Genomic DNA, 25,793 nt, shown 5'->3' on the forward strand with positions numbered 1-25,793 from the left:
TGTAATTTATATGAATTTTAACTGCAGATGGAAAGGTTCGGTGGATCAAATTTGGTATTGCAATTTTACTTTGAAAAAAAAATTCGTCATCTAACTGAAAGCTGTAAGTGTTCTATTAATTCAATTTCTGTATGAAATTTGTTTAATTCATCATTTCAATTTTTTAATCATCATTCATAGAATGAGATTAAGTAAAGAACAATTTTATGAATTGAAAAAGAAAACTTGAAAATTGCATTTGATAAATTTGTTATCAATTCGACTCTTTATTGTCATTATTGATGACAAATTTGCGAAATTTATGTATTTTTATTATTAATTTATTAATTAATTTATTATTATGATGGTAATTTTTTTGAGTAATTTTTGAAATGTTTACTTGCTTCAAATTGAGAGATCAATAATAATAATATGATAAGTAATAAAATGAAAAAGAAATGTAGTCAGATTGTTAATTTAATAATTTCAGAGTTAGTGTTATGAATGTTATCAGCTTTTAATTTAATTTACCATAGCAATGTAACATTATTGTTTTGGGTTGTAAAGTTTTTAAAGGATTTTTTCTCTTTAATTTCATAGTTTTTTTTCAGTTTTTACTTTCTTGTTAGATTTTATATTGTATTTTTTCCTTGATCAAATATGAAAAATGCAATAATGTTTTATGGACAAAGTAATAAGTTGGTCATTGATGGTGTATAAAATATTTACATGTATATATGTATATGTAAGTAATATTTGTTAATTAGTAGTTTTCAAAAGAAAACCGACCGATAAGATTAATATTTAATTCAACGATGCAACCCTAGATTACAATGCATAATTGGGCACAGGGATTTACCTGTTTTTGCGCATTAAGTATAGTATGTCGAATTGTAAGTCGATTTTTCTTTAATAAATAATTTATTTGATATAAAGATATGTTGTTTGTATGATTTTTTTTCTTTTTTTTCTTTTATTTATTATTAAAAATTGAGAGAAGCAGGAATTGCTAAATTTATAGATCATAAAGAAATTGAATGGCTGAGGAAAAAAAGTAATTAGGGAAAAAGCCATGCATCACGTGATTGCTTCATTTTTTACATGCTTCATTAAAATAGAAAATTGTTATTATTATTGCTTATTTATTTTATAGTTTTTCTTTTTTTCTGAAAGTTCTTGATGAAAAAATGGAACTTTTCATTGGGGGCTTGTTTTTATTGGCTTATTTTATGTTTGTTAGCTCAGTTGACGCATCAGAACAAGAATACATTAGTTGAAATTTTTTCCACGTATATACGCGTATATTGGCAGATGTGGGAATTGCTGTTATCTATATATACAGTTTTTACGTCATTTTATATTTCCTTAATAATTTATTGCTTTAGCTATAGTGTTCGGTAAATGATTTTCAAGGAAAATTAAATGTTCATCCGAATGAAAAAATACGTGAACATTTGGCGGGCAACTTAAGTGTAGTTGAATTTTTTCTCAAATAATAGCCGACTGCTGTGCTTGAAATTGTTTTCTCAGAAACTCAAATGATAATAATTCATGGCATGCATAGTTTTTTTTCTATTTTTTTATTTTTGAAAAATATAAGCATACATATTGGACATTTGTCTAAAGAAATTGGTGCTTTATGATGTTGTTAGCTTGTCAGATGTTCACTTTTGAATATTGCTTTGCAGTTTGCATTGACAACGATGGAATTTCGCTTATTTCAAGCAGTTCTTCTGTCAGTGTTTGTCAGTTTAGAATCAAAGCTTTCAACAATCAAAAATTTGTTTTTTTTGAATATTATCAAATTAGATTTTAATAATATTTGGCATTTATGCTGCATAAATAACGAAATGAAGAATTCCATATCTCCGGATGATTATTTTTCATATCAGTTTAAATCTGATTGATAAAATAGATGATATATTTTACATTTTAAATGTATATTTATTTATGTAGAAGTGTGCGTGGAGAGTTGAAATTACATCAGATTAAATGTAATGCAGTTTTTTTGTGCATAATTATTTTTTCAGTTTTCGACTGTGTATAGGAAAAAGCAACAAAATTTTATTATCATATTTTGTTTCTTAAATTTTTTGCTAAGCAACCTGCTCGATGATGTGAGTTGGTTGAATTTCGAAACTTTTGTTTGCATCTCTGGCAGTGGTGGAAATAATTGAATTATTGTTGACCACCTGATGAATAGGAATCCATATGAACGTCAGCAATGTTGAATGAACAGGAAATTATTGAAATGAACAACAGTGCTGTTGAAAGGGAGGGGAAAAGGATTTCTTAACTTGGAGCCAAGCTTGCATACTTTTTAAAAATGACTTTTTCAAGCAAGTAATTTTTCTTTCCAAAGCTCAGGTTTCACAATATTCTTCGAATATATATACATATATGTATATGAAACCTTGCTGTTGAAGAACGTTCGCGCGTTTCTAGTAATGAAATAGTGAAGTTTGAAAAATCGAATATTTAGCGACATATCTTCATAAATATGCATTATTTTTTGTTTTTTATTAAAATTAATTTTAAATTTTAATCAAGTTCAAGACATTTTAAAGAAAATAAATGTTTTGGATCGTTTGTTTGTTATATATATTATATATCCATATGTGTTGCACATGTATCGCAACTTTGAGACACATGTTGGAACACGAATGAAGTAGGTTCATTAAAATTAAATACAATTTTGAAAAAAAGGTAGATTTTTTTTTCTTCTCAAATGATTGCCTAGATTTCTATTTCAATGCATGTGTTAGGGATAGGGGGGGGGTTTTATGAGGCAAAATCGAAAGTTTGAAATTGACCATAGCTGTTTTGCTATTACAATTTTGCGTCAGTTTTGCATTTACCACTTGTCAGTCAATAGTTACGTTGTTGTCGTGGTGTAATTGTAATTGTAATTATTATTATTATTATTATTATTATTACCTGCAATGGATCATTTTTCAAATTTCGAAATCCACAGCTAAATAGAAAATGAGAAAATTTTTCAATGAAAATATTTCAGCTAATTTAAAAGCTGACACTTGGAAAGTTCATTCGTTTTGTTGCTTTGTTGGGCGATCAGGTTGAAGAAAAATTAACGCATTCATCAAATCTTGACACAAGCCAGGCTTAAATGATTCGTTGACAACTCCACTCTGCCCTGGGACGGGTGTTTAATTAAAAAATTAATAATAATGACGCATTAGAATTAATGAAAACTTTCCGCTTTTGATTCTTGATAATTGTTCTATCTATTTATCTTTTATACCATTTTTTCTTTACTGTTTCGTCTCTGTTTTAAGGAAGAGAAAAAAAAATTAAATTTAAATATTTCAACTTTTCCACTTATTCTATCGAATTCTTCAACATACAGTGGAGAACTTTTTTCAATTCAACTATCGGATTTGTGATAAAAACTTTTAGAATATATAAAAATTTGTGCATTTTTTCTAGTGTGGTTGAATTGAAATAAAAAAGCAGCAGATAATATGGAATTATTCTTTTGTGAATTATCTTCATTATATATTATTCAGAGAAATGTAATATTTATTAATCAGATACATTTTTTTCACGTTCAATACAAATTTAATTAATGATGAATTAGTTGATTTGATTCTATTTTGCTTTTTTTTTCTTTCTACTTTATTAAATTGAAAAAGTTTTTTTTATGCTTACTGAATTTGTTCAAGTATTAATTTGATAAAATTGAATGGCAAAAACAAAATAAACAAGTAAATAAATTATATATATATATATAGATGCATATTACAATTGTAATATAAATTGTTTCAAATTACAAAATGTGCCATTTGTGGATTTTTGAATTTCATCAGTTCGACAATCATCAGTTAGTTGACACCAGTTTGTGGCATTTGAATATAAAATGGTGTGAAAAACTTCCGTTCAATTTACTTTGGCAATCAGCGTGTGAAATTTCCATTTCATCAAGTGAAATCTTCCTTTATAACTTGCTCTTTGTTTCCTTTAGTGAAGTGCTTCATTTACGATAGCATTGGTCGAAATGTTGTTATAATCTCTTGTTCAGGTGTGAATATATCCAACAGTGTTATTTATTGATAATTCATTATTATTATTATTGTTGTTGTTGTTGTTGTTGTAACCATAATTTTTACTTTATGACAATGAATTTTAATATTTTTCATTGAGAAAAAATAATAATTCTACGTGATATTATAATGTAGAATATTGAGAAAAAATTAATTTGTAGATAGAGGTATTATGCAAATGAAGATGAAGGTGATGAAGAATGAAAAGGGCCGCCGCTTGAGCATATTTGTTGTCAGGCGACCAGCATGTGCGACAATGCGATGGCCCGTGACCAGACGGATCAATTTTCCGACTAACCTCAGTTGGTTTGCTTGTTGTCTGCCAATTTTTGATTGGTCAATTAGTCGATTGGGGCGGAGTCATTTGGAAGCAATTGGTCAGAGCTGGCGTTGTTGGACCGCTTCAACCTGGTGTGGCGCTTTGGACGGCCATGCCGCCGCGATCAGTCATGCATAAAGCGACCGTTGAACAATTGAACCGAGCCGAACAAGAAGTTTCAAGTGCCGGCACGCACTTCGTCCACTTTGCACCGGATAAATTTACGCTGGTTCACTACTTGTTTGCATATTAGTTCTTTTTTTTTATTTTACTTTTATCAGTTATTTATATTTCAGTTGGTCTTTTTCATCATTGCACAATTGCAGAATTTGAACCAGGCTTAATCTGGACGGCTGATTGGTCAGCTACTACTACTAGCTAGGTATAGTAATAGTACTAGCAGCAAGCAGCATTAGCAGTAGCATGAGGAGCAATTAGTATAACTAGCTCAGGTATTATAGAGCCTAGCAATAGTAGTTGTATTAGTATTATTGTTATTATTAACCGTAGTTGTTGCTGTTGTTGTAGGTGGTAGCATCAGCAACAGCAGTGGTATTAGCATTAGCAGTAATTGTTTGTTGTTGGTGTATTGTTTGTCAAGTCGATATTGGTTCATCTCCTTTGCCACCGGTTGCAGTTATTGCTGGTCGCGTTGGGCCGGCCGGTCGGCGGCCCTGATGAAATTAGCGGTGCAGTTGGCGAAAAGGAACGCGCTTCTCGTCATGGATCGACTGGCCCATAGGCGCCAGTCGTTGTTGCGTTCCAGGAATCCTTGGGGCAAGTGGCCCAGCGAACCGGAACTTCGACTCGGCTTTTGTTCATCGTTGCGCATTGCCGAAGAGAACATTCGCATGGTATTGTTGGCGATTTTGTTGGTCATTTATTTGGTCATCGGGGCGATGCTTTTTTCTGTCATTGAACGCAAGCAAGAAGCTCTGGAAAGGCTGCTTTATTCGGAAAAATTGGAACGTTTCAAGATGCAACACTGCACCACGGGCGGTGGTTTAACGTTGGTCAACTGCAGTGCGTTGGACGAATTGCTCGAGATGCGCGGCAAAATGTCCGCTGCCGGCATGTCCGAACACCGGAGCAGTTGGGATTTTTTCGGCTCATTCTACTTTGTCAGCACTGTGGTCACCACCATTGGTGAGTTAACAGTTTCGATTTTGACTTTTACAATTTTTAATTCATCTTCTCTTTCTAATTTGCATAAGGTTTTGGCATGACAACTCCGCGTACGGCGATCGGCAAAGCTGCGGTGATTTTGTACGGTTTTGTCGGATGTTCAAGTTCGATATTATTTTTTAATCTTTTTTTGGAACGTATTTTGACATTTTTGTCCTGCCTATTTCGCGTGGTCCATCGTATACGCTTGCCCCAGTCGGACAGGTCGAACTGTGGTCGTCGGGCTTCGGACGAGCAGAGTTGTTCGTTGGAAGCCGAATGGCGTCCAAATTTGTACTTCTTCTGGTTCGGATTGTTAATTTTGTCCAGCACAACGATCACTTTGGCTGCACTGCTTTATCAATATGCCGAAGATTGGTCCTACTTGGAGGCGGTATATTTTTGCTTTGTCAGTTTCGCTACCATCGGTTTCGGTGATTTCATATCCAGCCAGCGGACCAGTGAAATCAGCTCGTACAAATTGTACAGTATTCTCAATTTTGCCATCCTGTTCGTCGGCTGTTGCTGTATATACAGCTTTTTCAACGTGACGTCGATTGTCATACGCAGTCTGCTTGATCAGATCATTGCCAGTTTGGATTGTCGATGTCGACTTTTTGGGCGTTTTCGCCACGACAAAGCACGTCGACCGGTCGACGGTCTGCACACTACCCTGGACCAGAATGCCAAAGGCGCCTATTTGGCGTCTGTCCAGACGGGCGATGGTCTGTTGTCGTTGAAAGAATTTCTCGACCAAACTCAGGACAACTTGCTGTCTGTCCCTGATCAGCTGCTTCTACCAGCTGAGCATGATCTGCGCAAAAGCAGCGTTTCAGCTTCATCAGTTGGTCCAATGGCTATTGTGAACGAAATGATCGGTACTGCTGATATTTGATTGCTAATATTATTTTTTTTCGCAGACTGACAATGAATAATGAACTTTTGCTTGTAATATTTTCCTCTTTTACAACAACAACAACAACAACACACACACACACACACACACACACGTATATGTTGTATACATTGTTGTTGTTATACACATATATGTATATTTTGGGTTTTTTTAAATCAAATTTTATTTGTATTTCAATTTAAGAAAAATAGAATAAAATTTTGTTATTATTTTTATTGATCACAATGTTGTTGTTGTTGTTGTTGTTTGTATAAGCTCAGTTGGAGGAAGAAATATGGTGATCATGTTCAACCTGTGCGTCGTCTATGCACTTGTGACCACGTTGTGCCGAGGGCGGCTAGTGTTGAAGTGATGCGGAAATCGATACCAGCAGCTAATGCGCAGAGCATCCAATACACACCGGCTTGAAGTCCGAGTCGGACTTATACTACCTGCCAGGGTGATCGATTGAATTTCAACACGGGGGCAAATAAGAAATTAATTTCTTTATTCCTAATAAATCAGTTCCTTTGGCTGACGACAATTTCTCAATGACCGTAATTAGAACAAAGTGGCTTTTGCGTTCGAGGATTGGAATTTTTTCCCACTGCTGCTCGGCTGTGCTTCTCACGCTACTTCCAAGCACAATTGCACAACTCCTTCCCCAGTCGACACTGGAAGAATTGAAGCCACTCCCCCCAACTGTTTTTTTTATTTTATTTTCCACTTTGAAACCATTCATTCATTCATTTTTCATCAACCATAACTAACGTTCATTTGTGCATTCGGATTTGCATGCATAATCAATCGTTTCAGAAAATATATGTTCTTTTTCCTCATCAAAAAATGTATCGGTTGAGAAAAATTGTCAACTTGGTTGGAAAATATAGATTTAGAAAAGAATTTTCAATTTTTTGTCAATACTTATTCATTGTGCATGTGCAAATGAATCGAATTGGCAATCTGTTCACTTGAACAACAACAAGCAAAATTGTATACTGTATTATTTTGTACTTGTTAATTAACATGTTCTTTTGTAATTGATCATCATTGAAATTGGTAATATTAAAGAAAGAATAATATATATATATATATCATCTGAAGTGACTTCGTTTTAATGAACCATTCAATTGTACATCATTACCCATTCTGTCGCTGTTTCAGATGAATAATCTTTACTAAATTTACACTTCACCATTCACATTTATGCTGCTATTTGAAATGATCTCTTTTTACGAAATCAAATCATTTCCTCATTTGCATAAATTTGTACTTGAACAGTAATAATTTTGTAACTGCAACAACAACGAGCGATGCTTTTTTTTCAAACAGCAAACAATTTAATGAGCGTAGTAGATTTCAAATTTTGTGTAAGCTTTTCTTCCAATACTTGTACTTTTTTTTGCTGCTTTTCTTTCGCATTGTTCCAATCCAGTGTTGTTTGTGGTTTCCAGACGCATCTTATCAATATGTTATTCGACTGACTTGAAATGGTTTTAACGATAAACAGTTATCCGAGATAAGGTTATTTTGCATTTTTCAAAATGTTTTAATTGTTATGAATAATTTTTGCTTTTACCTTTATGTTTCAATGGAAAGTGACATTTTCCAATGATACTCTGTGTTGATGTATTTTGTCAAATTTTCTTATATTGTACAGTCTACAGTACATCAAATTTGAAGTAAAAAGCAAACGGACTAACTTATTGATCTGTGCATTTTACTCCGTTCTCTGTGTATGTTGTTTTTTGTATGTTTTCTGATAGCTCACTGTTTAATTGTATTGATGATAAAATTCTCAACGTAATCAATAAATGCCATGTCATTATTTTTTTGACTGGCAATTAAAAAAAATATTGAATATTTACTGTTAACAGTGTCACAGTTACTTGACTATCAATATATGGAATAACTTTTGAAAAATGGAAAGCCACTACATATTTCCCTACCAAAATTGGCTGCTGTTTAAGTTTTCGGCTGTTTAAAGAGCCGAAAAAATTTGTTCAACTGTAAAAAGAACAACTTCTACTACTTCACTTTGCTTATTGCAGAAAGGAAAAATGAACAACAGTTGAAAAATACTTAACGGTTATTAATCGTATCAAAAGTCAGAATATTATTTATTGAAAAATTTTAAAGAAGGTGTCATTGAAAAAGTTAATAACTGTATAAAGTTTTATTTAATAATTTAAGCACAAATTAAAAATAATTCATTTGAAATGGCGACTGTTTCTAATTTCTATATAACTAATGCATTTTTGTGTGTAAATAATATTTTTATTACTAGCTTTATTTCATGGCAGAATATTTGCTGCACTTTATAATCTAGACCAATTGCTGTGCAATATGATTATAAATTGTTATTCATGTTAGAATAAAGTATAAGCTTTATGCTTGCATGAATATATTTAATACTTAAATAATTTAATTTGAGCAGTAGTAATATCGGTAAGCGCTTTCAGCAGATTACAATTGAAAATACAGTTTTCTCGTAATATCTAACAGATTTATGCATCAATCACCCGCTATTAAAAGCAAATATGATGGATTTATTTCGTTAAATTTTATTATTATTTTTTCTTAAAGTACATTGAAATTTGAATAAATAAAAATTAGTTTATATAATTTATAAATTTATAAAATAAAAATTTACATAAACAAATTCGTTTCAATTGGCTATGCATTAGTGGGACAGTGGAATAATTTTTGTTAATATTTCAAAAAGTTTTTTTCCATTTGAACTAGAGTGCAATTTTCAAACTACAGTAATCATTACTAAACCTACAGGATGGAAAAACGTGGCAAAATTTGAAAAGAATATCAGTGTAAGTTTTTTTGTCGATTTAATTATTGATTGTTTTCACTTTTGAAATTTGTACTTTAGCACGTGAATATTGATATTTCTTCAGCATTGTCATCAGATTAGATTTTATTTAATTTTTTCTAAACGGTAATTCAAAAAATACCAGAGCCGTAATGAAATCTGTTTTTTTTTGAAAAATTTAATAGTTTTTTTTGTCTTTTGATTTCATGAATGTATTTTTTTAATAATAAATATTTTAAAAAATAATTACTGATTTGTTATCTTTGCATTTTTATGTTACATTATAGCTTTGGGTTAACAATTTGATAGATTTAAATTTTAATGATTAATGAAGCAATAATAGTTTAGTTTTGTGATAATAGATTAATTTATGATTTTTTTTTCAAATTTCTCTCGAAATGTATAATTTAAACTGTTTATGAGCGGTTTTTATTATTTGTTCAAAGATTATTTATTTATTATGCGGTGAAAATTGTCGCTCAATCAGAAAGTTGAAAAGAGACCATTTGAGAGTTTACAAATTTTGACCGGGATGACAGTTGGAAATGGAAAATGGAAAATGATTAATTTATAACAGTTCTTTGCCGGTGCAATTGGTGATGATGGATATTTTTATAAGAACAATGTGTTGAAGAGTAGTTGTGATTTGCAGTTAAAATTTGCCTCAATTTGAAGTGAAGCGGCAATTTGCACTGGCAAATGGCGGCTGTAAAATCCAATTGTCACCGGTGAAATGGAGAAAGTGATCTCGTTTATGGGAACCGTTTTCCAAATAATAGTTTCTCAGTTGGGTTGATTTTGAATAATGATTTTACAATTGCATATTGGCGGCAGTGGTGGTTAATTTTCCTTTCTTTGTTTCCTATTCTTAGATTATTACCATATTCACCGAGCAAATTCAAATTTGTCAGTAATGTAGTCGAGAATTTAAATTGCATTGATAGTTTTAATTTTTTTTTCTTTTCACTCGAAGTTTTTTTTATTATTTTTTTTTCTCCAAATTGTGGAACACTGATCAACAACGGCCAAATGCACTGGTCGGTTTTATTGCCGGTTAAAATAACATCGATTTCACTTTTGCAGGCGGCAGGAAAAAACAACCGCCGCTGGAATAGCAGCAGCCTGGTGAAATGGATTTTCCTCACTTTGCCGAGATTCGCTTCAATTGAAATGTTTATTTACCAACGCGACGGCTATTAACCCTCAAAGCTAATTTCCACATCGTCCGTCGTTCAACAAACAACACAGCAGCAACTTTATTCGGTTAGTCGCCGCCGCTGCTGCTGCTGCTGCTGCTGCTGCTGTTGTTGCTTTGGTTTTCCCCAAAAATTTGCATATTCTACTTTGATCAAAACTATTCTGCACCAAGTTGTTCGTTTGAAAATAGGTAAGTGAATTTTATTATTTTTACAAAAATATTTTCCATTCGCATTACAAAACAATAATAAATTTCAACAATTTTTTTTTCTTAAATTTATCGGTGCGCTATTGCAAATTTCTCTCCACTGCATGCGTCATTTTCAAAAATTTTTTGTCCGCAGTTGTAAGTTGAGAAAAGTTTCTTTTCAAAACAAGCGTCATTTCGGAGAAAAAAAATTTGCATCTTGTTGCGGTGTATTTGAAAGTGCAGTCGTTCGACTTGTTTGCACTGTTGCAATTTAGTGAATTAATTGAACTGGAAAAAAAAATTCTCTTCACTTTGCTTTGCTCTCTCTTTCTCTCTCTCTCTTTGTATTCATTTGTTCAATGGTGAATTTTTCAACATTTTATTTAATTTTTGATAGTAATGAAATATGCAAATTGTTGATTGTTTCAAGTGACAATCTTGCATTATTAATTTTTTTCTTTAATTTGCATCCATCGCAAAACGTCGTCTCTTCTTCTTTTACAACAGTCATATTTTTTTGATAAGAACTAGAAATTGTGCTCGTAATTTTCCAATTACATTTTTTTATTGTATTGAAAATATTAAATGAGTAAATAAATAAATATAAGTTCATTTTTCAAAGTTGCATAATTTCTTTTCATGGATAAATTATGAATCGTTTTATTCCACTTGTTCAGAGCAATAATAATTGTTGTTGTGCAATTGCAATTGGTAGAAATAATCATTATTTATCATTACACGTGAAAAATATGCACAATTAGATTATAATGAATAACAAAACTACGTATTGTTGATCAAATTACGCAGAATCTAGCAATTATTCGTAGGTCAATAATTTCTCTCTTTTTTTTCTTTTCAATCATTTTATCAATCTTTGCCAATATTATAAATAAAATAATAAGTTGAAATTTTTTTTGTATGTTCGAGAAACTTTTCATTCTCTACTTGTATCTTTTTCTCAAAGTGAGAAAAATCACACGACATATTACGATTCTATTTTAATAGAAAGAATGTGTTTATTTATTTTATTGTTTAATAATAATGAAATATGTATAAAATTTGGAAAGATTGATTAAGCGACTGTTAATCAAGAGAAAATAGAAACGAAACACCGCTACGTTGATCTCTTGAACATTGCTTCATTTTCTTAATTGCCACTCCTTTCTTTGCAGTTGAAAATTTTTAAAATATTTATTCTCTAATTTTGCTCATTGATTTTCCGTTTCATTCATTCAGCAAACGAAACTTTTTTCCATATTTTCTATAAATAATTGAATTAGAGATGGGCAGTTTTTTTACTATTATTTTATTTTCAAAAATGAATAAATAAGTGGAATTTTTTGTTATTTGAAATGTTTTGAAAGGTAAAATTTTCAAAAATGTGTTATAATATTAGAAGCATTGATTTTGATCATAACGTATGCTAGCGATGAAATTATCATTGTTTATGAAAGTTGTTCAGTAGTGTTTTTTGTTCGAATAATATTTTTGTATAGTTGGTTTGTATGATATTAGATTTGAAAATTGAGATGCAATCCATTACTACCGGATAAATGCATTGACGTTAATTTCTAATTTCTATATTGAACATGGTTATGAATCGGCGGCCACTTTTTATTCAATATTAATTCAGCACATCCGCTTTGCTTTAAATTATCATTTCCTTGTTGTTAAAATAATCTATCAGTGTTCGTAGGCTTTTTTTTTCTTTTAAAATATACTTGCTGATTTTTCAATTTGATGTTATTTCGTTGATTGTTTGTATCTTTCAGTATTAATAATTAAATTAGCTGACGTAGGAAAAAACTGATGTCAGCGCAATGTTATTAGTGTTAGCTAATTGCTGCGTACGGCCATTTGCGTACTGTTGTATTTGTTCAATTATTATGATTATACATTTTAATTTTGTTAATACAATTTTCATTTGGAAAACAAAAAAAATTTTTGTTTTTTCAGAAAATCTTTGTTTAAGTGAAAAAGCTGCATAATAATGTAAAAGTGAAATTTTATTAAAAATTTGAAATAAATAGAATTTTCTGTTAATGATTATTAATTATTGTTTGTAAATTTTGATCGTTATTGAATAGTTAAAAATGCATAATGAGTACCGTAATGGGTGAAATTTGTTGTGCATGCTCCCCTTATAGCAGAATGCATGAATGAATAGATGGATGGATGAATAATAATAGTGACCACTGCAATGGGACGGGACACGGTCAGTTTCGATTTTTATTTTGCTTCTTGCTTGGGCTTTTCTTCAAATAATATCAAGGGGATCAGCGGAAATGTGGTGTAGCATTGGGTAATTTGAAAATTTTGTTGTGCAGTAGTTGCTTTTCAAGTCCAGTATTGTATCACGTATGTATATTTATTTATTTATTTAATTGTGATGTGTGTGTGTGTGTGTGTGTGTGTATGTTGCTGCTAAAAATGCATTTTTTGCGGTAAATGATGCTCATCAGTGGTCCAGCTAATCACTTGATACATTGTAGTTCGAACGTGTCGAGTTAGTTTGAGATTAGTCTGTTCAGTTTTCACGAAAATAAAAAGCTGGGGCATTTTTGTAATTTTTGGCTCAATTGATCGTCGATCATCCATTGATTGATAATATCATTTCGCATCAGAGGCAATCGGGTTGAAATTTAAATTTTACTTATCAATTTAGGAATTTGCACTTACTTTGTTTTGATTTTTTGTTCAGTTGTTATTCACGTTTTTCAAATTTGTCGAGTCAGGTCGATATTTTTTGTGAAATATTTCAAAAATACATGCATATATAGCATACTTGTGTAGCAAATTCTTTGAATTTTCTTTCAATTAATAAATACAATTTAACCAAATCGGCAAACAAACATTATACATTACTACACTTGGTAATATTAATTAAAATTCACTACATTACAAGTGAAATGTGAACATTTTTTTACTCATTACGTAGTAAATGCATTTACTACATGAATATGTGCATGAATGTTTGTGAAGATCTGTTTTTTGAGATCAGTAGATATTCTAACATCGGTAGGGGAAACCAAATTCTTCTAAATTCAAATTTCAACCGTACTCTAGAAATTGCTTTCATTAATTTTCTTTTAATGTCTTTCACATGACATAAAAGAATTTTTTTTTCATTCTGTGTTACTCAAAATAAGAAAAGAAATTACATTTACAGAAACAAGCAGAGTGCAATTATTTTCTTCCCAAGAAAAATGCACGTTTTATTATTTTTTTATGGCAAATAAAATTGTAATTTTATTTATTTTTAACATGAAGAGAAAAAAAAGAAACTGGCGTTCATTTTGCATCAAACAATATTATAATTGGTATAAATTTATAAGTTTAACGTGAAAAATGAGTGGTTGGATTGGATTTTGGACTGGAAATTTTCATTTTATTATATTTTTTCAAAATAAAAATTATGTTTTGGATAAGTGAGAGAATACGTGAGATGAAAAGCGTAAAATTTTTAAGATTTTTCAAACAGCACAACAGAGGAAGAATGTTCGTTCAACAACTGTCACTTCAACTGACAAGCATTATCAGCTTCATCATCATTGTCATTGTAATATTAGCAAAATATTATTTTTATAATAAAAATGCCAAAGCCGTCGAATAGTAAGCGTCAAAACAAAACTGTTGTCGAATTATTCATATTTTATTTTATTTAAAGCTAGCAGCAAATTTTAATTTTTCATGCAAAACTCGGGTAACTTGTTCGATTTGATGTTTTCTGTTGTTCAAATTGAAATTTCTTTGCATCAACTGACACCATTGATGATGCATTTTGCTTTTCACTTTAGCAATCTTATGAAAAATTGATACAAATTTAATTTCAAGTAAAGAAAAAATGTTCATTCAATTCATTCATTCTTTCATTCTCAATCAATCATTCATTTAGCAGTGTTTAAGAAATTAATTTTTAACTAATTTTTTTACTACTTACTAATTCTAATAACTTGTTATATATATATACGTGTGTGAAATGAAAAAAGCGTTAAAATGAATGGTAGCAGTGTTTCTTGTTTCAGTTATTTCAAAATGAATAATATTCTGTGGTTTTTTCTTTTCAATATCATCGGCTAGTTCAACGTTTGTTCTAGTGTATTGATAATTTTTCCCCATTTCTGTGCAATGACTGATTAGTGATTTGGTTTGAATATTTCATAACCATTGGACAGCAAAGCATTGATTTATTTGAAATTTATTCTTAAATGAATTAACAGTTGAATGAAATGGATCAAATTTTCGTCACATTTCATTTCATAATCAGGCAGTACATTTGCATACGTTGGTTGTTTAGAAAAGCAAAAATCCCTTTTACAAGTAGATGATTTCTGGTGATTTGGTTGTTAAGGAAGTGTGAATAAAAATTTCAACTGCAGCACTTTTACGCACAGCAGCAATAATAATAATAATAATAGCGTTGCGCACTTATTTCACTCTACTTACCGATTAATAATAGAAGTAAAAATTATATATATATATATATATATATGGATTGCATTAATTCATTTTGAAAGAAATAAAAAAATTAGAATAGAAAGGATTTAATTTAATGAAAATTATTAATTTTAATGCATTGTTGTTCAATTTTTCAATAAATTGTGGAGAAGGAAAAATTCAGCTGATAATTTCAATATTGTAATGTGGGAAAGAATAATGATAGGTAGGAGAAGAAGAAGAAGAAGAAAGCAATTAAAATGCATTTAAATTTTTAATGAATATAAATTGAACATGCTCTTTTATTTTCTTCAAATTGAAATTTACAAAAGGTTAACTTTTATTATTTCTTCTTTGTCCACCACCTTTCAATATTCTTTACATTAGCTTTGCTTCAATGAAAGAAGTTGTTTTTCACTTTTTTTTATAAAAGTGGTTCAAATGCATATCCCGACTATTTGTGGCAGTTGTGTTTTTCAGGTTTTGCAAAATTTAAAAATAGATTCTCCCTTAAGAAGGAAAGAACGATTTTTTTTCAACAAATATTCATACTGCTTATTTTATTTTGAAAAATATGATCCGACTGAGATGGTGTTACTCAGATGTCCACAGTTTTATAACTTTTGTTTTTTATTTTTATTTTAATAATATTTAAAGAAAAGACAGTTTTAAATCAGTATTGTAAAAGTGTTGATTTGCGATTGGAACATTCAAAAGGGTAATTATTGTTTTTTTTCTTTTGGAAAATATTCATCTCAGCATTTCAGCTTGTTTCAAAACTTACTTGAAAGTGTATGATTAATAAATATTAATATCTACTATTTTGATGACATCATTTTTGAAATGAATTTGACAGTGTTCAAATTGATGAGTAAATGCGTCATTATTATTATTATTATTAGTAGTAGTAGTAGTAGTAGTAGCAGCAGCAGTAGAAGTAGAAGTAGTAGAAGTTATTGGTAGTGAGCTAGAAGCTATTGGTGAAATGACAATGAGAAAATCAAAAACTTATAGCAGCAGCAGCAACAGCAAGCTGAAGCAGCAGGCAACAATTTTAGCAGTATCATTTTAAATTTATGATTCATGAATTTATCAAATATCGGAGCAAATAAATAACAACTTTTTCAAAATCTCTCATCAGTTGCTGTTTGTGTGGTTTATTTATTAATGCGCTTTTTTATTATCATACATCATTGATAATATGTATTAAGTTTTTTTTTTGTAGTTGGATTTGTTCTTTTTTGTGTTTCATTTTCTCATTAACAATTATTGATTGAAGAGTATTCGGTTGCAAAAATTGTTCCTCATTTATTTTGATAATTTGAAATGCAAATTTCGGTACATTTGATAGGTTTTGTTAGATACGTGTGTTGTTACTTCAATTACACAGGGCGAGCTAAATTCTAGAAGAATTATTCTGTTTGCCCAACCAGATTACTGTTACCGTTGTTGCTTGCTTTTCATTTGGAATATTTCTTATCATTTTATTCACTGCTCAATTTTGTGCTTTCTTTCTGAATGAAAAAATTATTAACCTTTTTCAAAGTGGAATAATTTCAGTTTTAATGAAATGATTTTATTAAAAATCGAAGAGTAGGAGTGTTCAATGCAATCAGTGTGTCCAGTACAAATCACTTTGTAAAAAATTTTGATGATTCAATTTGAAAAAGTGACAGATAACACTTTTCCAATAAGTTTTAAATAAGCATGTATAAATATAGTTAGAGAATCTGTTGTAATGGACGGATTATTTTTATTTGCTTCCATTTCAATGTGCTGAAATCTGAATCACATGCATAAATTGGAACAGATTGAATGACAGCCGAACAGAGAGAAAAGAAAGAAAGAAAGCAATGAATATGGAATTTCATCATTTTTATCTTTCTCTCTCAGCATTGCTATTCAATAGAATTAAATAGTTCATCGTTGAGAGGTAGGAACAGTTGAATTTTATTCATTTTCATAACCCACAAATAATAATAATAATAATAATGACAACAATGCATGATCTTGCTTATTCAAAAGGGAAATTAGCTAATTTTCAAATATTGTCTGTCTGTGCGTTTTTTTTTAAATAAATCATAAGCAATTTCTTTATGTTTAAAATTTTATCTCTTCAAAGTGCACATGTTATTGCAAACGAATATAATAATTAAATAAACAATAAAGCTTGATTAATAATATCGCATTGTTTTAATTTACCAATTATGGAAGAAATGGAAATCTTCTTTTTACATACAACACATGCTGTATAGTGCTTAATTAAGCATTTCTTTTACTAATTAATTTTTGTTTTTTGTTCAATATTATATAAATAATATTCTTTCAGCAGCATTGCACTGCTTTATACCAATTTACTTTTTTGATGTCAATTTATATGTTCTTACAATTTCAATATTTCTCCAAATATGCAAATTATGCGATAAATATATTTACAGACAAAATTAGAAAAGGAAAAATAAGGAAGTTTGGGAATTTTTTTTTTGAAATCAACGTCAATACATGTCAGTTTTTCAAAAATGCTTGCCAAATTTTAAATTCATGATCAAGCTTTGTGACAACTGTTTATCATATGCATAACTGCTATTTTGTGCAGTTTTTTTAACGATGTAAATTATTTCAGTTTTAATACAGATCACTTGTTGAGATGTGTTCTGTTATTTTTTTTAAATGTTTACAGTTATGCAAATTTAATTTGTTTGGCAAATTGAAGAAAGTCTATCGAATGAAGAAATTCTTGTTGAATTCTCCTGTTGTATGTAAATTGCATTTTTATTTTTGCATATAAAAATCGTTTGTCGTTGCGTTGCTTTTTCCAAATCGAATAATAAATAAGTTTGATTATAAAAATTTGAAATATAATGTCTAGAAAAATGAATAAGTGTTTTTTTTTGATTCAGAATTAACTTGTCAATTTTTGATGCGATTTGTTGAAAAGTACATATATATATGTATATATAGCTAGCTGTCAAGTGAATGTCGTTTAATTGTTATAGGAAAAAATATAATTGATCAGTGTTATTTTGTGTTTTGTTTTGTGACAGATTACTGAAACATGAGACAGATAGTGATTTGAAGAATCAATCGAAAAATGAACGCGGTCAGGCAGGAGGGGTATCAACATGGGAAATGTAAATTATAACGTATCCATACATACATACATATATGCGCGTAATATTGGCAAATTGAATTAAGCTTATTAGAAAATTGTCCAACTGCTTTAGTCGTCAGTCCAGCAGCAGCATCAGTTGAAAAGCGTTATTTCAGTTGTCTGAGCAGGTTAGCAGCATATATTGTATGTTCGTGTATGCTTCATTTCTGATCTTTTACCTTGTCAACAGATTATTTCCACTTGATTTGTTTGTGGGAAAATTGAATGACTGGGCAAAATAAGCTTAAGTAAGCGATTTTACTTGCTTTTTCAATTAGCTTTTTTCAAAAAGTTGCCATATGCTGAAACTTCTAAGTGTGTGATATTTGCTTTTTTTTATAACAAAAATAACTTAATTTTTAATGATCTGATATAAAGATTATTTTGAAAATATAATAAAGAAAAAAGAAAGATACACACACACACACACACACACACATATGTATATATTGATTATGATGAAAATTTATGTCAATACTATTTTTATGCGCATCATTGCAAAGTTAATAAAAAGTTTATCGTGGGATTAGGTAAAATATTTTGTGATATTTTTTGGCAATTTTTTTTTCTTTCTTTTTTTGACATTTGACAAATTTCATACCACTTTTACGATTGGTTTGTAATTTTAAATTAATTATTAATATTTATTGTTTATTTGGTTTTTATGGAATTTTCTTCTTCTTCTTCTTCTTTTTGAATTGATGATTTTTCATTTGTCGTCTCATGATTGGAGCGGCAGTTGTTGATTCGATTTATTACTGTTCAATTCGATAAATCACAGTGATTTACTTACTGTTTATTATTTTTTGACATTCTGAATTGGTTGTGTCAGTGATAAATAAATAAGATTGATGTTGAGCATCATCTTTTTATTTGATGAAAGATCGCTCACTACCACTATTATTACTACTACTACTACTACTACTAATTTTTTGTTCATTGTGAAATTATTAAATCTGCAAAGCTTGTGGCATATTATATCAATTTCTAATTTAGTTTTATTCAATTGTATATTAGTATTATTGCTATTCTTTATTTTGTTTATTTAAATTTTAAAAATTTTAAGCAATGCTATCGATTTGGTGTGTTGTTTTCTCTACGACTCTCACAGTATAAATAATGTTTTAAACTGCAATTGAAAAATATTTATTGCTTGACAAGTTGTGCAACGGACCCAGCATTCATTTTGTTTTATTATTATTTTTTGTTCTCATCCGAAATCACAAGTAGTTGAATTATTGCTTTTTTTCAATAGTATTTGATTTGCTCAATAACCGATTAATAAAATAGTTAATGTAAACTGTAAAGTGTAAAGCAACGTGTATTTAAATTAAAAGTGGATGAATCAATTTACTGCAGTTTAAATTTTCTGATATTTATGTGTACTTTTTCTCTAAAAATGAGACATTTTTTCTCTTCATTTCATTCTTCAATGACATTTTGATATTTTTGAGTTGTATAAATTTGCAGACATTATTATTATTATTATTATTATTACACTTTTGATCTTCTTTGATGATATGATGATGATGCTGAAGCATTTCAAAACGTAATTGATGTTTTTTTTCAATAAATTGCATTTCTACAATAATAATCCGATTTCAAGTATACCATTTTATTTCGACGCCTGCAGCAAGCACTGAAGCCGAACAAGCTAACTAACAAACTATAGTTAGCTAGCTAGCTAGCTAGCTAAATAGCTGTTTGCAGATTGTGAAACGCACTTTTGACATAAACTTAAATTGACGTTTCTCTTTGAAGTAAAGAGTCGTCTTTTGATTGGCATTTTTATTCATTTACCTTCAATTTTAATTTTATTACGCCCATGCAAAATTTTCATTTTTCATTACAGTATACTTTATTGCAATTCTTTTTGAAACCGTTAAAATGATGCTCTGATTGAAAACAGGGAAGTATTTCAAAGTTTCAGTTCGACTTTTTTCTGCAATTTTTTATTTCTAACTGATGTTTGTTTATTATTTATTCATTTTGTATGCAGCTTCTTCTCGATTCTGTAACTGTGAATGGTTCTGCAATAATTATGTTGAATTTTGTTCTCATCACAATTCTCAAAATCAATCTTAATTCTCATCAGCTAGTTTTGCAAAATATCAATAATTTGCATATTTGTTTTCTCAACTTTTAGCATCCAATGTATAACAGTAAATAGAGTTAGTGTTGATGTGAAAATACTTTCACCTACCTGTTGCAAACTTCTATTGTACATTTTAAGCGATGTTGTATGTTTTGTTATCTTAATTTCATTCAAAAATTTTCTTCTACAATTTCAACTCTTTGATAATATTCTTTGTTATTTGCTTTTTGATAATAACTTGCACATAATAGTTTTTATAATAACAAAATTGTATTTATTTTGTTGTTTAGAAATAATAATTTTTTTAAACTTGCAGATCAGTTTTTGCTTTTAAAAATTTTTAAAGCAGTTCAAAGCCGGTGAAATAGTGCAATTTATTTGAAGTGAAAATCATAATTAAAATTCGATCGCTTGCACGCTCTGAGCAATCTATTGTTAGTCAATTAATCATCGTCTTAATCAACACAATATCTCAGATTCTTATCTCTCTGGTGAACCGGTGCTCACAACTATGTATGCATTTATACAATTTACTAAATCATATATGATTTTATTTACGGATGTGTTGGCCTCAATCTCAGTTTGTACATACGTACTACACATATACTTATGCATGCATCTATGAACAGCAGTCGTAATAAAATTACTATTCAATTTCAATTTCTGTCGACTTGGCAAACTTCACCATCATGCAAATTAACGAATGTATGTGTATGTGTGCTGCTGTGCTCTGTTCTGCTTTCTAGTCATTCTGTCACTAAAGCAGTGTTTGATGCAGGTTCATTTACATTTCCCTTCTATGAGCTGGCCATCAGCAGCACAATGCAAGTTTAATGTTTTCCAATTAGTTAACTGTTAAATGATTCTTATTCTAGAATTTGTTCTGATACTCTATTATAAGCCTGATTTTTTTTCTAATCCAACAGTATTTCAGTGTCTTTAGAAAATTTGAATATTATAAAATGACGCGTTGGAAGAAATAATTTTCTATTATTTTTAAGTTTATTTTTAGTAAACTGTTATTATTTTTCTGTTCAGTAAAACTATTATCAAATGTACTGTTGTGTATATAATTTTATTTATTTATCTATAGGTATGCTTCGATGAAAGCTATACACACGCAAGTTTGTGAAAATTTGGAAGAAATTATTTACGGAAGAGATTAAGTAAGTATTTTATTGTATACAGTGTGGAATTATGTTAATAGTGTTGTAATTGTCTAAAATCAACCATAATGATTGTTCGATTTTTCAATTGCTGTTTATATTGGGCGATTTAATTTGAATTTTTGAAATGATAATTTGTTATTTTATATTCAATTAGATGTAGATTTAATGCAGTGTTAATTTCTGTGCTTTCGTCCAGTATACTATAATTACAGCAGTGCTTTGATTCTTGTTGTTTTTTTTCTTAAATAACTGTCATTATAAAATTATTATAAGCAGCAGTTTGTGTTATTATAAATGAGAATTTCAATGAGAGGAAAAGCTACCACATGAAGTATAGAGGTGATTTATTTTGTCATTTGAATGCAGCAAGCAGTAGCTGTGTATTTGATTCAGCAGAAGAGGAGAATTTGTTTATTTAAATAATTTAACTGAAGCGTGCTTTTTGAAAGGTAGATTTTAGAATTCGTTTGGTTGTTTGCAAAAAAATTGATCATCGTCGTCGTCGTCGTCGTCGTCGTCGTCATCATGGCATCACATAAATCCAACTTGAACAGACAAGAAGCTTTGAAAAGTTGCCACAGCTTTGGCCGAATATGCCCAATCAACAACAGCAGCTCCTCATCAAAAGCCGCTAAAACTGGGCACGGTTGTTCTTCTTCTACATTTACGGCGACCTGTTCAATGGACGAAGGATGCGGAGTTGTTGGTGCATGCAGCAGCGGCGATTTGCAAGCACCAGTGCCAGCGGTCGGTGCAACGACGACGGTGGTGGATTTGAACGACGTCGACGGTACAGTAGGAGGGGATTCGGCCGAGGCGGTGGATGAGAAGGAAGGGGAATTGTTGGTGAAAACGACCGACAACAAATTGTCGGCATTGTTCAAGGGTGGCAATTTGAGTGTAGACGGCCATTTGAGAAATCGCCTACAGCATGCACCGCAGGCGTTGTGCCACAGCGCCGACTGTATTGACGGTCAGTATCCGGACGCGTCGAATGGGCTGTGCCCGTTGTGCGGAAGGGCGGCAACGCTGGTCCGGCGACCAATGTCGCCCAGTTCGGACGCGCGCAACGCCATCTATGAAGTGAGCAACGATTTTATCAAGCTTTTCGGCTCGAAGCGCCAGTACGGGCTGCTGCTTTCTGGCCCCGTCGACTTGGCCACTCCTGACCAGCAGTCGTCGCATTATCCCAGTCGACTGTCGTCGGACAAATCAGACCAGCAGTTGTTGCAAAGTGGACCAGCTGCGACGATCCAAACGGCACCGCTCATGCCACGCCCGCCGGGAAATTATCTCCTACCCAAGCGGAAAAGCGCATACGGTGTTCTGTGGAAGGACAAGCAAAACTGGCGTCAAAAATTGCGTACCCGTAAACGCCTCTTCTATCAGCGGAACAAAGTCTGCGATCTCTGCTTGCTGTTTGCACTGGCTGGCATCTTGATCACCGTTCTTGAAGCAGAACTGACCAGTCATCAATTTCTTCTCAAGGTATGATGATGATGCATTTTTTCTTTTTTTTATTTGTATTTTTTTTCAATTTAATAATAATAATAATAATAATAATGCTGAACATTTAATAATATCAGACAATTACAATTAACAGAATTGGGCTTTATTTTTTGTTCTTTTTTCTTGTTGAAAAGAGATGAGAGGTAGTGAAAGAAAATGGTTGTTTAATAAATTGTTCTTCGATTTTAAAGTTATTTTGTAAACTTATATCATTGATGCTCTGTCTGCATTTTTACTTCAGAGATGTGATTTGGGTTTTCTGGAAACATTCTGTGTAAATTTTTCAAGAAACTGAAAACACATATTAATTTCAGTGTTCAATTGTATTTATTTATTTTATGAAAGTATGTTTTTGAACAGAAAAATATTCTGAATTCAAATATGTTATTGCACAATTGAAATTTTTCTTTTGATAAAATGATAATTATAACTGAAATGATCAGAGGATCTGAAAACAAATAATATAACATATTCTATCAAATCAAATCAAGTCGAATGTCACACGGGTCTTTGCCGGAAGTTAGCGCTGAGATTGAGTTTAAATGTATTATTTTTCAAAAAAAATATTTAATGTTAAATGCAATTATATAAATGTATGTTTTGCACTGCAATATTCATCCAGTTAAACTGAATTGCTTATTTTGCTTGCAACTTTTACTGATTTTCAATTAAAAAAGAAAACTATTATATTGGCATTTTAAGGCATTCCAATAATATTTAACAGGCGTTATATCTAGAAGCTGAAGAGTAACTGAGAAAAAATGAACAGCACTATATAAATAAATAGTTTGTTGGTTTGGAAATTTATTAATTTTCATCCTCACCTTCCCCATTATTTGAATTCTAATTTTAATAATATTCAAATATTCTTGAAAATTTACATTTATTTATCTTCACATACTATTCATTAAGAAATAAAAACAAACAATACAAACTTCTCAATGAGTAGTAGTGAACTTTTTGTGTAAAAATTCAAATAAGTGAAATAATATTTCTTTGTATGAATTCATGAAAAATTATTTAAAGGACAAGCAAAATATCTGTTTTTTGTTAGAAGAATATATTTGTAAAAAATTAATGAAGGCAAGTGGAATTTTCAACCTTCTGAATGGGAAGTAATAAAATTTATTAAATTGTTCTTAGCTTTTGAAAATTTGAAATTGTTTTAAATTATAACGTCATTAATGAGCAGGTGACTGGATTTATAATTGCATTTTATTTTATTTTTTTGGCGTATTTTTCGAGTTGAATACTTTTTATCGGTATTATTGACTTTTTTTCAGTTCTTTTGAATGGATCGTTTTTTACGTTGTTCCTATTATTTCTGTGGTTTTTGTTTCAGTCGATTTGTTCAGTGGAGCATTTTTAGCAGTCGAAAAGTCACCACTGCTAATGAAACTTGAGCTTCTCTCTTTTGGCTGTTTAGTGAATGGTTATTTTGAAGCTAATTATAATACAATACAGTCAGAACTAATTGCAGCGAAAAAAATAATAAAACAATTTGACCATTGTCTGAAAATGAAGTTCAAGGTTCACAGACTCTGGATATCTTGCCGAGATGCCGTCTGATCGATGTTGTTAGCATTTTTTTTCTTATTTTAAACGATGGGGGCTATTTTCACTAGCTTAGATTTTGTCAATTACTTTTACGCTTCTTTTTTGTCTTAATTCAATAAAGCTACACCACTGGATAGAGATGATAAGCACACCATTCTGGAATGGGTCAGTGCAGTTAGCAGCGGTAGTATTGGTAGTAGTAGTTTGCATTAATTTTGCCAAGATTTCTTGTAAAATTCTCAATCTAACCTGCAAACTGGTGATCAGAGAAGAGAGTGATCAGTTGTTTGCTGTGGTTTTTTATGAAAAATTAATTATTGACGACATTTTGAAACGTACATTTAAACTAACTCTGAAAGTACTGGTTTAGAAATTACTTCTGAAAGGCAGGCTCTATGTGTTTATATGTATAAATTAGACTGTATGTGCGTGCAGTTGTTTGAAATTTTTTCAAACGAGCTAGTTGTATGGCTTTGATTTAATTTAACTGCAATAAATTGCGAGAAAACGATTGCAGAATTACTCGTGGACGTTGATTTAGTAAACTAGTTCAAATTAATGCAGCTTGTGTAATTTGGTTTTTGTTATTTTCAACCATTGTCACTTTGATTATCTTCTTTGTTTTCCAAATTAATTTTTCAAAATTCTTTTACTATTGTATGTTAATAAGAAATTATTGTTATATAGTTTTGTTTATGCAGTTGTTTTATGGATAACATATTGAAATTTTAGAAATTGAAATAGCGAAAATTCCAGTGTGATAATATTTTTGTAACGTGAACAATGTTAATTTTTCATTTACTTTTTTGGCTAAACATAGTCTGTTTGAATTTCACAAAAAAAAGGAAAACTTTTATGAAAATTGCTGTACTGTTGACAAAGCATGAATAGTCTTGTTGTAATGAATGAAGGTTGTGAGTAGTAGTGTTTGAAGTAGTTCGTTTCAAGTAATCAAAGCATTTAGCAGTGGATAACACAAAGTATATAAATAGTTTTTTGAGGTGTTGATCAATTGTAATCTACTATATTACTTACTGCTTTGCTTCGTGTGAAAAAACATTGCGTTTGTTACTCTGTGAATGCTATGGAAACGATAAATGATAATTGTGCAATTGTAACAATGCACATTTATTATTATCATAAAGCACATAATCATTTAATATTTAATGTTGCAATTTTTTTCTTTTTTAATATATATGTATATGTATATATATGTGTGTGTGTTTACTTATTATTTTAAATTCAG

At 30.4% G+C, this 25,793-nt stretch overlaps 4 protein-coding genes across 4 annotated transcripts; 3 read left to right on the top strand and 1 right to left on the bottom strand.

The window, feature by feature from the left end:
- The first annotated feature begins 27 nt into the window (after positions 1-27).
- Tsp_07891 (hypothetical protein) lies at positions 28-2,156 on the top strand. The gene is made up of 5 exons (XM_003381308.1): positions 28-54; positions 1,371-1,451; positions 1,668-1,720; positions 1,936-1,981; positions 2,010-2,156. The coding sequence occupies exons 1-5, from the start codon at positions 28-30 to the stop codon at positions 2,154-2,156; spliced, it is 354 nt and encodes a 117-aa protein (XP_003381356.1).
- A 1,617-nt stretch (positions 2,157-3,773) lies between these two features.
- Positions 3,774-6,418, top strand: Tsp_07890 (potassium channel subfamily K member 13). The gene is made up of 5 exons (XM_003381309.1): positions 3,774-3,834; positions 4,202-4,342; positions 4,386-4,588; positions 4,821-5,505; positions 5,574-6,418. The coding sequence occupies exons 1-5, from the start codon at positions 3,774-3,776 to the stop codon at positions 6,416-6,418; spliced, it is 1,935 nt and encodes a 644-aa protein (XP_003381357.1).
- A 13,616-nt stretch (positions 6,419-20,034) lies between these two features.
- Tsp_07889 (spore coat protein F) lies at positions 20,035-20,444 on the bottom strand. Its single transcript, XM_003381310.1, has 2 exons — positions 20,417-20,444; positions 20,035-20,159 (listed from the first exon to the last, which is right to left on the bottom strand). The coding sequence occupies exons 1-2, from the start codon at positions 20,442-20,444 to the stop codon at positions 20,035-20,037; spliced, it is 153 nt and encodes a 50-aa protein (XP_003381358.1).
- A 1,562-nt stretch (positions 20,445-22,006) lies between these two features.
- On the top strand, positions 22,007-24,559 carry Tsp_07888 (conserved hypothetical protein). Its single transcript, XM_003381311.1, has 4 exons — positions 22,007-22,969; positions 23,305-23,334; positions 24,017-24,105; positions 24,274-24,559. The coding sequence occupies exons 1-4, from the start codon at positions 22,007-22,009 to the stop codon at positions 24,557-24,559; spliced, it is 1,368 nt and encodes a 455-aa protein (XP_003381359.1).
- The last annotated feature ends 1,234 nt before the right edge of the window (positions 24,560-25,793 follow it).

Source organism: Trichinella spiralis, assembly GCF_000181795.1.
Source record: "Trichinella spiralis strain ISS 195 chromosome Unknown Scfld2, whole genome shotgun sequence".
Classification (NCBI taxonomy): domain Eukaryota; kingdom Metazoa; phylum Nematoda; class Enoplea; order Trichinellida; family Trichinellidae; genus Trichinella; species Trichinella spiralis.

Bases quoted from the DNA above. Each gene is read 5' to 3' on its own strand.
- Tsp_07889 (XM_003381310.1), bottom strand. From the start codon at position 20,444: ATGTACAATAGAAGTTTGCAACAGGTAG. The intron at 20,160-20,416 runs GTGAAAGTATTT...AAAAAATTGCAG, and splicing joins TAGAAGTTTGCAACAGGTAG to AAAAAAGTCGAACTGAAACT.
- Tsp_07891 (XM_003381308.1), top strand. From the start codon at position 28: ATGGAAAGGTTCGGTGGATCAAATTTG. The intron at 1,452-1,667 runs GTAGTTGAATTT...ATTGCTTTGCAG, and splicing joins ATTTGGCGGGCAACTTAAGT to TTTGCATTGACAACGATGGA. The intron at 1,721-1,935 runs GTTTGTCAGTTT...TTATTTATGTAG, and splicing joins CAAGCAGTTCTTCTGTCAGT to AAGTGTGCGTGGAGAGTTGA.
- Tsp_07888 (XM_003381311.1), top strand. From the start codon at position 22,007: ATGGCATCACATAAATCCAACTTGAACAGACAAGAAGCTTTGAAAAGT. The intron at 22,970-23,304 runs GTATGATGATGA...TATTAATTTCAG, and splicing joins GTCATCAATTTCTTCTCAAG to TGTTCAATTGTATTTATTTA. The intron at 23,335-24,016 runs GTATGTTTTTGA...AATTATTTAAAG, and splicing joins TATTTATTTATTTTATGAAA to GACAAGCAAAATATCTGTTT.
- Tsp_07890 (XM_003381309.1), top strand. From the start codon at position 3,774: ATGTGCCATTTGTGGATTTTTGAATTTCATCAGTTCGACAATCATCAG. The intron at 3,835-4,201 runs GTTTGTGGCATT...ATTAATTTGTAG, and splicing joins TCATCAGTTAGTTGACACCA to ATAGAGGTATTATGCAAATG. The intron at 5,506-5,573 runs GTGAGTTAACAG...AATTTGCATAAG, and splicing joins CACTGTGGTCACCACCATTG to GTTTTGGCATGACAACTCCG.